General features: G+C 37.4%; 1 protein-coding gene across 1 annotated transcript in view; it reads right to left on the bottom strand.

The window, feature by feature from the left end:
- Positions 1-17,247, bottom strand: part of BABAM2 (BRISC and BRCA1 A complex member 2) — a 417,514-nt gene that overhangs the window by 247,560 nt on the left and 152,707 nt on the right. Inside the window, exon 6 of the mRNA XM_081264501.1 lies at positions 8,152-8,226. Coding sequence (XP_081120627.1) covers positions 8,152-8,226 — 75 coding nt within the window. The remainder of the gene's footprint in view (positions 1-8,151; positions 8,227-17,247) is intronic.

Raw genomic sequence — 17,247 nt, forward strand, 5'->3', positions numbered from 1 at the left:
GCCTGCTGCCTGTGGATTGATACCTCTGAAACTGTGAGCCCTCAAACAAACCTTTCCTCCTCTACAGTTGTTCCCGTAGGGTCCTTTAGTTGCAGCAGTGAAAAAGCTGACTAAACCAGGTCGCTTCTTTTCTTTCTCTCTCTGCTTCCTGGCATCATGTGGTGAGCAGCCTCCTCTGCCACACACTCCTGACATGAAGCACTATGCTGCCACAGGCTCAAAGCAACCTGGGCAAGTGGCAAAGGACTCAAACTATGAGCCAAAATAACTTTCCTCCCTATAAACTGATCATCTCGGATATTTCATCACTGTGATGGAAAGCTAACACAGAGCCGTGGTATAAAACCACTCACTCAAAGAACCAAATCCTTTTACTTATCTATGATGCACCAGGTGCCTTTATGAAGAAATATGCCTTTCCATAATCCATAAAGGGATCAGCAAACTACTGCCCTTATCCAGTCCAAAGCCTGCTTCTGAAAATAAAGTTTTATTGGAACCCAGCCACACTCTTCCATTTACATATTGTCTGTAGCTGCTGTCGTGCTGTGACAGCAGAGCTGAATAGTTATGACAGAGACCATATGGCACAGCAGCCAAAATTTTACTATCATGCCCTTTAGAGAAGTTTGCTGGCCCCTCAGCTAGAGAGAACTCCTCTCTAAACCCTTCTCTTTCTGGAAAAGGAAGGTGGGGCAAGGACAACTAACTGAAGGTCATGGGTCCCCTCCTTGATGCAGGAATACAGGACATTTCCCCACTCAGTAAATGCTCAAACCATTTCACATGCAAATTTTGGGTCAGATTTAGTAATGATAAATCAGGCTTATTCCAGGAATAAATGCAACCCAACTTTTCTAGAACATATTTCTAGGTGTACATTCCTACTTTTATAAAAGCATGTCTCTTCCTATTTGATTAAGCAGAAACTATTCCTTTAAAATAAGATAATGAGGGTGCCCCAGGAATCTCTTATGCTTTTTCAAGTTCCAGACAACTGCTTTGCTTTAAAGACAGATTGCACAAGAGTGACTTAAAGCAGTCTTTCGTCCTAAAAGCTGCTTATTAATCATGACTTTACTGGATCCCAAAACAACTGTCTCAACTAAAAGACCTCAAATTCAGAGGGATCATTTAATGTGTGGTATAGAGACAAATCTCTGTGAGGTCAGCCTTTGAATTTATACTCATTTGTGAGGATCAGAGGGTGTTTTATGTTTTCTATCTCCTGCTTGCTGAGAAATAATTATAATCAACACTTATCACCTGAAGAAGCTTGTTGATTTTAAATAAAAGGGAATATTTGGGGGAAACCACCAATTTCCTTCCTAGGAAATAGGTGAAACCAAATGGACTTCAAACAATTCTAAATTATGAAGGACAATGCAATGATAACCCCCCAGAAAAAGATCTAGGGCCTCTTCCTTAATGTAAAAAAATGCAAAATCCTCCAGTGATCATAAGGGAAGGTGAGAAGAATGAGAAATTTCTAAACTCCCAATTTACTAAAACTCAGTCATTGGTGAGAAGTCACAAAACGTGACTGTCACACACTTTAAGACACCAATGCCATTACCTAGCTTTACTAACTATATGAAAGAATGATAGCATCACTTGAAATAGAAGTAGCCCAGTGACATTTCTTTAAACTCTCCAAAGGAAGAACATCAATAAGATTATTATGTTCAAGAATATTGTGAATTTAAACAAACTCATTTTAAAAAACTGTATAATTATTTGGGATAGTATATCTATCTGAAACTATCATTTCAGTTCTTTCTTCTAGACAATTTCACTTGATCATTTCAGTTCTTTAAGTTTCTCTTCTCTTCCTATAATACCTTTTGTTAAATACCTACTGATATTTTAATAATCAGTTACAAGTTTATTAATACCAATAATCTGGCCTCTATCCTGCCCATTCTTCTGAGAGTGTTCTTTCTACTCTCACTCTCAAATGTTCTTGGTTCATTCAATGGCATCTGGCCATTCCCTTCTCTATGAATATTTTATTTATTTATTTATTTTTAGTTGTTGTTGAATGCAATATCTTTATTTTATTTATTTATTTTAGGTGGTGCTGAGGATCGAACCAGGGCCTCACACATGATAGGCAAGCACTCTACCGCTGAGCTACAACCCCTGCCCTCTATGAATATTTTCAAAACTCTGGCTTATACAACTCTGGGCTCATGTTGACTTTCTGCCTCTATGACAGTTCTCTTCCACTGGATCTTCCAGGTTCAGGCTTTAGCTTCCCATAAGTGTATGCTGAACCTCCTCCTTCAGGAGGCTCACTTTGGTTTTATTATCTCTCTTTTTCATTCTGACCTCTTAGTGCCCCTCCCCCTCCTTGCTGCAAATAACTCAAACTAGATATTAAGTCAAAAGTTTCAAATAGACACAGTCTTGGGCGAGAAATTTAAACTACTTTTAATGTGTGGTTTTGGGCTCTCTATTCTTATGTCAAATAAATAAATTCTCTAAGAAAAGATTTTTTTAATGGGGGCTTCAAAGCAGGGGGGAAGAGCATAAGCAAAGCAGTACCTCTGGAAATCATGCAGCACTGGCAGGATAGTGAGTATGGCTGCCTGCTCCTGGGTCTGATTCTACCCTACATGGGAGGCAGGCTTCAAAGGAGCATTCAACTGGTTTCAAGAGAAGATTAAAATAGACTACTCCAATACTACAGGGAGACTGGACGTGGGAGAGAATGAAGCCAAGGAAACAAAATAGGAAGTAGTGACCCTGATAATCCCAGCATAAGAGAATGAAGACTACCTGCCTAAGAAGTCTGAATTATCTCCTACCATTCAAGACCTTTACAATTTTATCTTTCCAGTTTATCCCTCGTTAGTCTCTTGTGAGAAACTTTTCTTGCATTCTAGATTACTACACAGTGTCCGAATTAAATACATCCAACAGTCCCACCACTGGCTGCATCGTCACCCACACTTGAGCTGTCCCCTTACACCTTCCAGCTTCAAAAAGCCACACTCTTCACAGGTCAAGCTTATGCCCAAACTTGGTCCTACATCTCCCTCACCATTCTAATGCATTTTTATTTTTTAAAAGCCTGCTGTACATGTAGCATTCAAGTTAGTACTTAACTATTTTCTAATTAATGTTTGTTAGCTTACCAAATATGTTAAAAGATATTTGACAATAATGATTAAGCTTAAAATTTCTTTTTTTTGTGTGTGGTTGTTGTGGTTTGTCTAATCCTAGTGTCAGTTTGAGTCAAAATCAACACTTAAGTGTCCTGCATAGTACTGCACACAGAAAACAAACCCTGCCCATTTAAGGGACTCTGCTACAGTTATTGCAATCAGCACAGGACACTGTGGGGCTCAGGATATTGAGTAAAACCCTAGTTCAAGGTCCTCCTCCTTTCATCTGCTGTGTCATTCATAGTAAGATCCCCCTTATTGTCATACTAAATATATAAATCAAGGAAAGGGCAGAAGTGCCTTTTGCTGCCCAGCTGGTTATCAGAGCGTAAGGCTTCAGAGCAAGGATCACAAACACACAGAGGTGCTCCGTTTGGCCCATAAAATGTTTTAAAAAAATATTTATCATTGCCATCACTTAAAAGGCAGCATTTTTCATATTAGAAAAATAAAAAACCCCAAGCTTCTGAGTTCCTTGTAATAACATCTGCAGATCTGGCAACGCCAGGCCCATACTCTCACATGGAAAACAACTCTGCAGCTGTACAGCAGCTGCTGCCTCTGGATGCAGCACATACTTGCAAGTTCATTACAGTTCTCACCAAGTCCTACTATATGATATTTATCAAGCCGGAGTGACTCTGTACCTGCCTGGTTCCAGGAGCATTTGCTCTCCTAAGTTTGACTGAAAGCAGACTGACTACAAGTATGTAACCTGCTAGCCAATTTCAGGCTGAAGAGGCTGCTCCTGTATTGACCAGATCATCTCAGCACAGAGGGACCCTCAGATGCCTTCCCAACATCAGTGATGGTGTGAACCAACTAACAATATGGATGTTCACTATAATTCTCTGCCTGGCCTATTCTCTTCAATGCATCTTGATAATCTGACCTTAACCCTGTTTTCTGCCTCTCCTTGGCAGTATGACATACGTGTGGCACTGATTGCACCCTGACTGTTCAGTACTGACACAGGGACTTCAGGAGGATGATTGCCTCACCTCCTAACATAGATGATCTATTTTAGCTTTTTCACCCGAAATTCATTTCTATCTAGTGTCATGATTCAGATTCCATGATGGGACTAAATTTCAGCAAGCATTCCATTGGGATGAACAGGCTCACTATGTCGTGTTGAATGGTGCCAATAAGATTACTGCAGAAACCAGAAGTCCAAGTACTCAGTCACAGTAAACTGTTACAGCCCTGCTTCTGGCCTGGCCAGGGCTAGGGCCAGTTCAGAGACACTCCAGAACTATTTAGACTACCTAGAAATATGATCTTTTCTTATCCAACACAGAAAAGTTACCACTGATTTTTTTTTTTTTGCAAAGTTATGTTTGCCATACCCACCACCAGCAAGAAGTAAATCCTATTTAACCATCCAGTCCAGTGGGATGGAGTAATTTCCCTACATATTTCTGTGTGATTCTACTGAAGGGGTTCCTAACTCTAGGATTTTTAACTTTATTATATCCTGTATAAAATTGGCTCATTGTTTTGAGAGATACAAACACATTTATGAGTATCATGTTTCTTTCCCCTCTAAAATACTATATTCTTAGTTTCTGAATATTTCTTGTTTAGATGATAAAAATTTTAGTAGACAAATTAGAACCTTTTCTTTAGGTCCCTCACTATGGAGTATGGCTTCCCAGGGGAAAAGGACTCTTTTTTTATTAGCATTACATTGTTAGGTTCAGTGGTTCTCAGAACAAAAATGAAGATGAGAATATGCATGTCAGTTTTCACCTTAATAAAATTAAAAGGAACCGTTCCTAGTGATTGGCTCTTCTTTAACAGAAACATGGGTATCCATAGGGGATTAGAGAATCCCTCATAGATATACAAATCTACAAGATGCTGAAGTCCCTTATATAAAATAGCACAGTATCTGCAAATAATCTATGCAGACCCTCCAATGTACTTTAAATCATCTCTAGAACCTTGTAAATGCTATGTAAATAATTGGGCTGGGATTGTGACTCAGTAGCAAAGCATTCACACAGCATGTATGAGGCACTGGGTTCGATCCTCAGCACCACATAAAAATAAAATAAAGATGTTGTGTCCACCGAAAACTAAAAAATAAATATTAAAAAATTCTCTCACTCTCTCTCTCTCTTTAAAAAATAAAATAAAAAATAAAAGTCCATCAACAACTTAAAAAATAATTATCATGCTGTATTACTTAGGAAATAACAACCAGGGGGGGAAAAAGGCCTTTTCAGTTAGTAGAGACACAATTCTTTTTTTTCCAAATAACTTGTCATCTGTGGTTAGCTAAATGTACAGATACAGAATCCATTGATGCAGAACCCATGAATATGGAGGGCCAACTGCATATAATTATAAAATAATCTTTCTTTGGTCCAATACTGTAATGAATACTTACACTTTAATGATTTCAGTAAAATCTCCCTTTTATTCTGTGGACCATGTTTTCTCCCCCCAAAAAAGAGACCAGTTGAAAAGTTCAAGGGTATGTAACTGAGCCAAAGTGGTACAGACTTGGAAAGATTGGTCTATCTTGATCTTTAGACTATGCAACAGTGAGTCTTGTTTCCTGCTCCTTGGACTATGGGAGCAGAGGATTTGTACATTTCCCATTTGGTTTACACAAGTTCATGCTGGATTTATACCACCCACAAATAAAGAATCCTAATGAACACAGAATATTTTTTTTACTGAGTTTTTATGTAAATGATTTATCTAACCCTTTGACTTAACTCAACCAAGAATAAAATTCAGACTCTGAAGCCAGGCTTCATTTTAAATATATTCACTCTATTCATTTAAAAACCATATATACCTGGAGTATAATATTAGGCAAAATCACATCACTGAATATTTAGCGTTTTTTTTTTCATTCTTACATTCCTGTTAGTAGGTAAAATAGGTGTAACTGGTAATCTAAACTTCTGAATAGATGATGGCTTCATCATAGTGAAATGAAAATTCACTGTAGCAAATAAATTGTGAACGTAGTCAAAGTCCCTGCTATCTCTATATTTAAAAGCTCTGCTTTACCATTTAATTGCTTGGAATGATTAGATGAAACCACACTGATGCTGATAAAGAGTATCCTAACCCTAAGAAGTGGGGAAGCTTATTTTACTTTTGGACTATCAATTCTAGGACAAGTAATTAGGTCAGGAGCATTCAAATGCAAAGTACATGTAAAGCAATTCCTAAGCAGTTGTTGTTTTATTTTTTTTTAAAGTAAGAGTTTTACTTATTTTGTTGTTTCGTTATTATTGTTGTTTATTGTTGTTTTTTTTTTTAAAGTAAGAGTTTTACTTATTTTGTTGTTATTCAAAACCTTCTCCTTTTTGGTACTTTTTTAATTCTCCTTGTATCAACTAAAGATCCAGAAAGACATTAACATTGCAACGATGGCATTTCATCTATAGGAGAAAAATCACTTCATAATAATTCAGGGGGGAAAAAGACTTTATAATTTTGGCATATAGGTTCCAGCTTTCTCTTATCTGACTGACAAGGAAAAAGTAGAGTATGATATAAAGTTAAAACAGAAAATATGGAATATGATATTAAAGAGAAAAAAGCAGATTACAGGCTAACGCATTTCTTTCTTTTGACCTTCAAGAACATGAGCAAAAGCAAAATCAATGTCAAATAAACAGGAAGACTACTCAAATAGAGAAGGACCAACAAATCTAAACAAAGATACTGGAACTGTACATTATGGATTATGATGCTTGTATGAAATGTACTTGTATAAACTGTTGTATTTGGTTCAAAATGAGCTGAAGTAGACTTTAACTGGAATATATGAAAGAGGTCATTAAATATTTGTTAATGGGATTTCTAAGGCGACTGCTTGCTATTCTAATAGAGCACAATAATTACTGGAATGAAATTAACTATTCTTGGTAATCACCGATTTAATATGTATATTTCCCAATGTGGAAAGACTGATATAAGTTGTGACCTCCAATGTCACTTGGACTTCACAACCACTGGATACCAAGTGGAAAACCAGTCAACTGGAAACTAAAAATAAAAGTTTAATGAGGCACAAAAATCTCGTGTTTTACTTAAGGGGAAAAGGGGGGAATTTTCTCTCTTCAATGGAATGTATAAAACAGGTTCCCTAGTCTTTTCTATGGTTATAGACTATATTCTACCAAACCATACTTTTAACCATTATCAAGATTAATATTTTTATTGACTACTATAATATGCAGGGAAACTTCTACAAGGATTCTGTCTTCTCACTAGATGGTTATAAATACCATTAGCTCTCTGAACATCATCAGATTAGAAGGCAGAAATTGTTCTTACATTATACTGAAATTAAATAACCTCAGGTTGAAATAGGGGGTGAGGACAGGCAGCCAAATCTTAAACCACCACCAAAATCTTCATCTGGAATGAACCTGGGCCTATGTCTTAGAGCTTCCTTTTCAGAACTTGCTACTTGGTCCATTTAGTGTCTCTCTGCTAAACACAGCCTTGTGGTCAATCTTTTCTCTGTAAAACATTATAGACCCCTCCCCAAAAAATAGCTGCCCTAGGTCATACTTTGCCTGCATCACATTTTAAAGAAAGCCAGGTACACTAGTCTAACTGCAGTGTGAGTCTCTGAGACAACCCAACTTTGAAAGTTCCTGAGTTTACCTGCTGACATAAAATGAAATGTCCTTTACAAAGCATGGTTAATATGCAATCATATTTAAAGAAAGAACGCATTAGACAATTTCTAAGAATCTTTCACCCCAATAAAATTAAATTGATCTTTTCAAAGTTTAATAATTTTACCTTATACAAAAAACTCATGTCTAAATGACTTTTAAGGTTACTATTTTACTTTTAGGTAAACAAATAGTTCAATGAATCTTCCTATATACATTTTTAGTAGAATTTATCATCTGAATACATTGCTGACAAACCGGTTACAAATAATGAGTTAAATGGTACCATTTGTATTCTTATGCTGATAATCATATATTTTTACCTTGAGAAGGTATGTGGGAATGTTGCTGAAATCCACTGGCAATTTCAAGAGAAAACGAGCTGAAAATTCACCAGTCTGTAGAAAGAAAGATATAAGATTTTTAAAATTTGAGAAGTGACAATTATAGCCAAGGCCACACAATTCATTCAACTTGTTCAAAATGCCTGCATTTTCAATTTGGATTTCCCAACACCAGGCAAACAAAGAAAGTGGGAAAGGCAAGATAGGGTCAAAAAGAAATCTGAAATTATTAGTTACTAAAAAGCATAATGTGAATCTGCATTTTATTTTTTATTTTTTTATATTTTTCTATTTATTTTATTTTTTATTGATTGTTCAAAACATTACAGAGCTCATGATATATCATCTTTCATACATTAGACTCAATTGGGTTTTGAACTCCCATTTTTACCCCAAATACAGATTGCAGAATCACAACTGTTACATACTCACATTATTACATAATGGCATATTAGTGACTGTTGTATTCTGCTACCTTTCCTATCCCCTACTATCCCCCCTCCCTTCCCCTCCCCTCCCATCTTCCCTCTCTATCTCCTCTGCTGTTGTTCAATTCTCTCCCCTTTTTCCCCCTCCCCCTTGCCCCTCATAACCTCTTATAATTTTGTGTATCATTGAAGGTCTCCTACCATTTCCATATGCTTTCCCTTCTCTCTCCCTTTCTCTCCCCCCATTCGTCTTTGTTTACTGTTAGTCTTTTCCTCATGCTCTTCCTTCCTGTTCTGTTCTTATTTGCTCTCTTTATATCAAAGAAGACATTTGGCATTTGTTTTTTAGGGCTTGGCTAGCTTCACTTAGCATAATCTGCTCTAATGCCATCCATTTCCCTGAAAATTCTATGATTTTGTCATTTCTTAGTGCTGCATAATACTCCATTGTGTATAGATGCCACATTTTTTTTTTATCCATTCATCTATTGAAGGGCATCTAGGTTGGTTCCACAGTCTAGCTATTGTGAATTGTGTCGCTATAATCATTGATGTGGCCGTATCCCTATAGTGCGCTCTTTTAAGGTCCTCAGGGAATAGTCCGAGAAGGGCAATAGCTGGGTCAAATGGTGGATCCATTCCCAGCTTTCCCAGGAATCTCCATACTGCTTTCCAAATTGGCCTCACCATTTTGCAGTCCCACCAGCAGTGTACAAGTGTACCCTTTTCCCCACATCCCCGCCAGCACTTATTGTTGTTTGACTTCATAATGGCTGCCAATCTTACTGGAGTGAGATGGTATCTTAGGGTGGTTTTGATTTGCATTTCTCTGATTGCTAGAGATGGTGAGCATTTTTTCATGTACTTGTTGATTGATTGTATGTCCTCCTCTGAGAAGTGTCTGTTCAGGTCCTTGGCCCATTTGTTGATTGGGTTATTTGCTATCTTATTGTTTAATTTTTTGAGTTCTTTGTACATTCTGGATATTAGGGCTCTATCTGAGGTGTGAGGGGTAAAAATTTGTTCCCAGGATGTAGGCTCTCTATTTACCTCTCTTATTGTTTCTCTTGCTGAGAAAAAACTTTTTAGTTTAAGTAAGTCCCATTTGTTTATTCTTGTTATTAACTCTTGGGCTATGGGCGTCCTATTAAGGAATTTGGAGCCCGACCCCACTATATGTAGATCGGAGCCAACTTTTTCTTCTATCAGACGCAGCGTCTCTGATTTGATATCTAGCTCCTTGATCCATTTTGAGTTAACTTTTGTGGATGGCGAGAGAAAGGGATTCAATTTCATTTTGTTGCATATGGATTTCCAATTTTCCCAGCACCATTTGTTGAAGATGCTATCCTTCCTCCATTGCATGTTTTTAGCCCCTTTATCAAATATAAGATAGTTGTAACTTTGTGGATTAGTTTCTGTGTCTTCTATTCTGTACCATTGGTCCACCTGCCTGTTTTGGTACCAGTACCATGCTGTTTTTGTTACTATTGCTTTGTAGTACAGTTTGAACTCTGGTATCACTATACCTCCAGTGAATCTGCATTTTAAATGTACAATAATATGGCAGTATTACCTTTTTCTTAAAAGCATGAAAATACATGAATGTACAATTATTATTTTAAAAAATGTAAATAATAGGAACAGACCTATCCCTTAGATTCATTTGTTTTTATTAAAACATGTAGCCTCTCACTAATATTTATATCTCTCAAGGCTAAGACATATGTCACCTTATTTTATAGAGTCCGTTTGGAAAAACATAAAAAGGTCAAACTTCAACGTGTGCAAAGTACTTGAGTAGACCCTTCAAATAACTTGTCAATTTCTTGAATGTCCATTAACATCGTTATCATCAACTAATGTCTGTCAGTAATTCCATCTATAAACTCACCTCTAAAAGAAATATGTACAGAGGTTTAGTTATTTAAAACATTTAATTAAGTTATAAATAACAGCTACTTTTTTTGTAATTTTTGCTATGTGAGGGATCCAATCCAGGGCCTTGTGTGTGCTAGGCAAACATTCCACCACTGAGCTGCATCCCAGCCTTATTTCTATTTTCTAAGAGAAAAAATTGATTAAGAGAAAAAAGTTTCCTTCTTAATTTTTATGCTGGAAAAAACTAGGAAGTGATATTTCTTTTTAACTTTGTCATGGTCTTGAAGAGAAGTTTCCAGTGGCAACGAATTTGTATGAGTGGCAGGGTTTGGTTCTTCACCTTTTCTCACTGCAAACAGGCAGCATGGCTTGGGATATTCCCTTACTACATGTTTCAACAAAGAACTCCAGGGATGCTTGAGAACTACTCTAAAGAATATCCTCTATGCTTTTCATACTGTGTCTACTAAAGAGGCCCCGGTATCTTCTGTTTTCCCACCTTAAAAAATGAGCCATGCCAATTTCCCAAAACACATCTTTAAACAGAGGATGCATTTACAAATATTTATTATGAAGGGATGAACCAAATAGGCACCCATGCACACCCCTTAGAGACACAATTCCACACTGCCATCACTTCTTTCTACAAGCCCCTCAGGAACTGGCTTCAAGGTTCTGGCCCCAATTTTAAAATTCTGACCTAAAACCTTGAAAATGCAGGCAGAAATATAAACCTTGAGCTCAGAAGATAACAATGATAACTAACATCTGCCTAGTTGTTTGTTCTACCTCTTACAACATCTTTAACTTGCATCAACCTCAGGCTAAGGACAAAACAAAACAAGCCTAAACTTGTGACAGAAAAGGGAGAAATGAGAATTGAGTCTACAATACCAAAGCCCAGGGAAGCCTGATAGAGTCCCAGATGCCACTGTACCACCGGGAATGCCAAAGGTGAGAAACAGAACTGATGCTCAGAGCTGAGCAGCTACTCTCAGTATTCAATGTCATTATGTGTCAGTTACCCATAACCCAGGGCAGGGGAGAATACTTAAGGGCCACCTAAAGACCTATGCTCTGGTGTTTCAGAGAAGATTGGTGAGATCCTGATATAATTCTGGTTGAAGATTTCCAGAAGGTGTGGTTCTGGTGTTATGTATAACTCCTAGAGGACTCTAAAGCTAACATATCCTAGCAAGTGTGGTTCTTTAGATCAGGACATAGCTGAACCTGAGTCTGCTTTTAAGAACAAGGATCATACTTTGAAAGGAGTAAGTATAAAGGCAACATAGAACAGCATGGAGTTAAATGGGAATTCATAAGAACACCACCTAACCAGTGGGAGATGAAGATATAGAAAACAGAAAAGTCTTTTCCCCCTGGTGCCATAAACAATGCTATGAAGAAACACATCAAAGAATACATATTCCCAACCACTGACCCCTTCTCTATCTCCTCTATACTCCATTTTTCTTTTATTATTTCCTCCTATCAGCATGAAAAGATCATTAAAAAAATAAATAAAAGGTCTTCTTTGACTTCATATCTTTCATCAGTTTCCATCTCATTTCTCTGTTCTACTTCATAAATAATTTCTTATTTAAAAAAATGAGTCTATCCTGAGGTCTGCATTTCCTCTTTTACTATTCTCTACCACCAGCCTTTCCTCACTACCACTCCAGCAAAACAGCTCAAAATGTCACCAATGGCCTCCCACTGCCAAATCCAATGGTCATTTACTTCCCAATCTTCGTCTTAGTGTTCTGTCAGTAGCATTTTGACAGTTGGCCATGCCTTTCCTTCAGTTGGTTTCCAGGGTCTTCTCTACTCCACTTGCACTCTCTTCAACTTCTAAACATGGGAGTACACTCGGGCTTAACTCCAAGATGACTTTACTGTATTAGAGCTCATCCAGGCTCATGACTTTAAATAATATGTGCTGATGACTCCCAAATTTTGATCTCCATTTCAGACCTTTTCCTAATCCAAGTTCCATTTATTCACCTACCATAAACAAAATCAAATTCCTGATTTTGTGCTCTTCCCTTGATATTTATTCCTCATTTCAATAAATGGGAATTCCAATCTTTCAATATCTCAGGCAAAAAATTCCAGAGTCATCCTGATTTCTTTTTTTTTTTATTGGTTGTTCACAACATTACAAAGCTCTTGACATATCATATTTCATACATTAGATTGAAGTGGGTTATGAACTCCCAATTTTACCCCAAATGCAGATTGCAGAATCATGTTGGTTACACATCCACAATTTTACATAATGCCCTATTAGTAATTGTTGTATTCTGCTACCTTTCCTATCCCCTACTATCCCCCCTCCCCTTCCCTCACATCTTCTCTCTCTACCCCATCTACTGTAATTCATTTCTCTCCTTGTTTATTTTCCCATTCCCCTCACAACCTCTTATATGTAATTTTGTATAGCAATGAGGGTCTCCCTTCATTTCCATGCAATTTCCCTTTTCTCTCCCTTTCCCTCCCATCTCATGTCTCTGTTTAATGTTAATCTTTTCTTCCTGCTCTTCCTCCCTGCTCTGTTCATAGTCTATCTTTCTCTCTTACCCCACATTCAGAGAGACAGCAAATCTTACTTACTCCACCTCCAAAACACATCCTGAAGCCAACCAGTTCTCACCATCACCTGGTCTGAGCCACCAAGATCTAAAGGCTGGACAATCACAAATACCCCTCACTGCTTCAGCTCTTGTTTGGCTGTAATTTATTCTCATCTCAAGAGGCAAAATGATTCTTTCAATACATTAGTCAGATCATGATCATTTGGTCAAAAATCTCTTAATGGTAGTAATTTGGCTTCTGTATAGAGTACTCTGGGGAAAAATTGAACAAAGATGCAAAAGAGGTGAAGAACCAAAACATCCCAGAGAAAGAGAACAGCAAGTGTCAGGAGGGTTGATGCAAGTGCAGGGAACAACGAGAAGTTCAGTGTTACTGAAGCAAATAAGCACTAATACCGATTAAAGGTCACCCAGAAAGACTCCTCCCTAGTGTGAGCAATTTCTGAAACCCCCAGACTGTGCCAAAAACCATTCATAAAATTTGTGAACACTAAAATGGCGACTACAAGTATGTGGAACATTTCCTAAGTCATTTCTGGGGGTGTAAAGGCAGCTCTTTAAAACGCACTATGAGCTTCAAAGTGGTTGAGGAAGGGAACTCGAGAGAGATGATAATAAATCAAACTCATTTATTTTTCATTTCCAATTTATAAAGGCAAACTACCCACAAATAAAAAACATCCATTTCTAACTATCAGTATAAAATGTCAATCTATAGGTTCAAGTGGCAATTTCAAAACTTCCTGTTAAACTCAATAGCTCATGTGTGTGTACACGTACACACACACACACACGCATATTTGGAAAAAAAACAAATGAAATGTAGGATTTTGTAAATGAAAAGAACTCTTGCACATATAAGGTAATAGGAAAAATAATTACATATTTAGCACTTGGACTCATCTGAACTGCTAGTTATTTTTGTCCACAAACTGCATTTTAGCTCTTTTGCCCTGTTTTAGTTTGTACAATGTATTTTTATTCTCCCAGCTATTTTAAACCAACATTCTTTTAAAAAACTCTCAGATGATCCCTACTTTATCCCTTCTCAAAATGTTGATCCTAGGACTAATATAAATTTGTGTGTATTGGCAACAGGCTGATTTACACAACTAAAGTCATAATAAAAGAAATGTTGGTCCCAGGACTGATATAAATTTGTGTTTATCAGCAAGAGGCTGATGTACAAAACTAAAGTCATAATAAAAGAAACTTAGGTCTATGAAGGGAATTTGTTCTACTAGAAACCATAAAAAGCACTTTATGATCTCCAACTTCCAAGCCTACCAGATTTATTTTGCTGCCGAAAGAGAAAAGAGGACTCGGCGCTGGTCTCTAATCACACTGGTAATGCTGGGAACTAAGACTCAAGAATTCACTTTTCGGTTCTACTGTTGAGTCTCCTTGTAGCCCGCAAGCTAATCTGCCTCTGTGAAACTAAGCAAATGACAGTTTAAAACATATTTTCGTGTAAAATTTAAGTTACAAACATTATATAAAAAGAAAACCATAAATAAAAAATCCTTTTCTACCTCAGACAATGACTTTTTGTGCGTCTTTGACGTTTCAACAGTTATTCAAGCAATTTATGGTCACTTTGTTGTAACGTCAAAGATTGCTTCCACAGCAACCTTTCCTGTAGGCTGAAAATGAGACATTTAGATGCAGCCAAGTGAACAGAATTATTTGATTTTTTTTTCTTTTTTGGTCAGTGCTTGGTTAAATCTTCTCTTGGATAGATGCAGAAAATTACCTGACCTATGACCGTTAAAATGTCAGTCTTTCTGCCAACTGCCTTAATGGCAATCTCCCCAGCATTAGCAATAAATATGTGTGTCCTTCCTTTTTTCAAGTTATGGTACGTTGGCAAGTAACTTCAACTAACAAGGCTCTGGGTGCTGGCAATTTATTAGGCCTAAGCTTTTCTTTTGATAGGAGTAGCTGTGGCACGGTTTTCTCCTTTGGAAGTGACAGGTAGACCTCTCCTGCTGAATGTACTCTACGCTCAGGTTGTCCTATAAGGGGAAAGCCTCCTTTCTTAGAGACATTTTTCTTGTCAACAAATAAGCCTTTAGCTGCAATTGGCTGTTACCACTCAGATAAGTTAAAAGCTAAGATACAGGGGCTGGGGCTGTAGCTCAGTGGCAGAGCACTTGCTTCTCAGGTGTGAAGCACTCGGTTCAATCCTCAGCACCATATATAGATAAATAAATTTTTAAAAAGCTAAGATACAGCAAAGGGTGACTTAACTTTAGTTGGGTGACAATCTGGTAAGGGTGATTCTTCAAACTGACAACCTATAAGCCTAATTCTGCAGACTGTTATTTGACATATACATAAATGCGTAACTGTGAAAGGGAAAGCCATAGTTAGTCTAATTGTATAAAAATTTTCTAAGATATTTTATTTAATTACCCCCCCCAATTCTGTTCAATTGGTATAATTCATTTACACCTGCTCTAAAAATGAGAAAACTGAAGCCAAGTATAGTCAAGAATTCTGCCTATCATCACTGAGAGAATAATGAGTCACAGAACTCAACCTTAAGAATCAAGGTGTATTTGTGCATTCTTGACATGAATTAACAACTTAAAACGTGTTGGCACTATGCTAGGTACCACAAAATAATGAGTAAAAAGAGACAAGACTGCAGCCCTTGGGAAGCTTATAGTCCAGTGGATGAGTCAGACATTAATCAAAATAATCACTCCTATAAATTATAACATTTAATAAATGATATGAAAGGACAGAGTGCTCTGAGAGCAAATTTCTTGAAGATATGACCCAATTTAGGGTTTGGAGTTCATGATTTTGAGGAAATCTTTAAAACACCAAGTCAAAACATCACATGGAAAAATACACAATAAAGGTGACCAGGAGCTGGGTGCAGTGGCGCACATCGTAATCCTAGAGACTCAGAGGCTAAGGCAGGAGGATCACAAGTTCAAAAGCCAGCTTCAGAAAAAGCAAGGCACTAGGCAAGTCAGAGACTCCATCTCCAAATAAATACAAAATAGTGCTAGGGATGTGGCTCAGTGGTCAAGTGCCCTTGAATTCAACCCCAAGTACCCCACCCCCATAAAAAAAAAAGTGACCAGAAAAGGTCTGAAAGAGAAAAGCAATGAGAGAGGAATATCTACATCAGATAGTAAAGTGAATTTCAAAACTAAGAATTAGAGCATGCTATTGTGGGTGTTAAATCAACAGACAGACTAATGGAACAGAAAGTAAGACAAGAAACAAGCTCAAATACACTCAGTATAAGATTGATAGTATATGATTGGCATATAATTGACAACTAGGTAATTAATTGTAAAAAAATATCAGGATAAAGCCCAAATGAATAAAGCATTTCAGAGCATAAACAAAAACCATAAAAAAAAGAAACGACAAACATCTATATAACCTCGTACCAGGGAATGCGTTTCTAAAAGGACTTCAGACTCAGAAATCCTAAAGGAAAGGGCTGATAAGCTTGGCTCCAGAACATAAAAACTTTCCAAATAGCAAAAGAACATCGACATCGAGCTCAAAAGACAATAGACAAACTGAAGAAAATGTGCGACTCTATCACAAAGATAGAGTTTGATGAAAAAAGCTGACCAGCCTATGAGAACAGGCAAAGGATATATCAGGAAAGAAATATGAATGACTCTTAACTACATAAAAAGATGCCACACTGAACTACACCCCAGCCCAAGATCTCTTCTTTGTTTGGTTTTCAGTGTTTTGACTACAATGTGCCTTGTTTATTTTGCCCCTGCATTATTCTAGTTGGGGCTTTAGAGCCTCTTGAATCTGTAAATGTATGTCTTTCACCATATTTGGAATTCTAGGGGCACTATTTCAACAAGTGGTTTCCTGCTCTCTCTCCTTCTCCTCTACCATCCTATAATTCCATGGTCTTATACACTGTTTTGCTATTGTCTTATAACCCAGGCCCCGATTTCCCTTCTTCCAAGTAACAGGCCCCACCCATGATCTGCCTGCTTTGACTCTACAGCAGTTTCAGGCAGTGGCTTTACTTTTTGTCCAGAGCTATAAGTCGTTACCTGTGGAAGGGTTAGGTCAGCAAGAGCTACTTGGCCATTAAAAGAAGTGCAACCTGACAGCAATCTACAAATCTGTTAATACACTATTGACAATAGTGTGGAGAAACAACCACTTTCATA

Source organism: Spermophilus citellus (assembly GCF_964194105.1).
Source record: "Spermophilus citellus genome assembly, chromosome: 13".
NCBI lineage: Eukaryota > Metazoa > Chordata > Mammalia > Rodentia > Sciuridae > Spermophilus > Spermophilus citellus.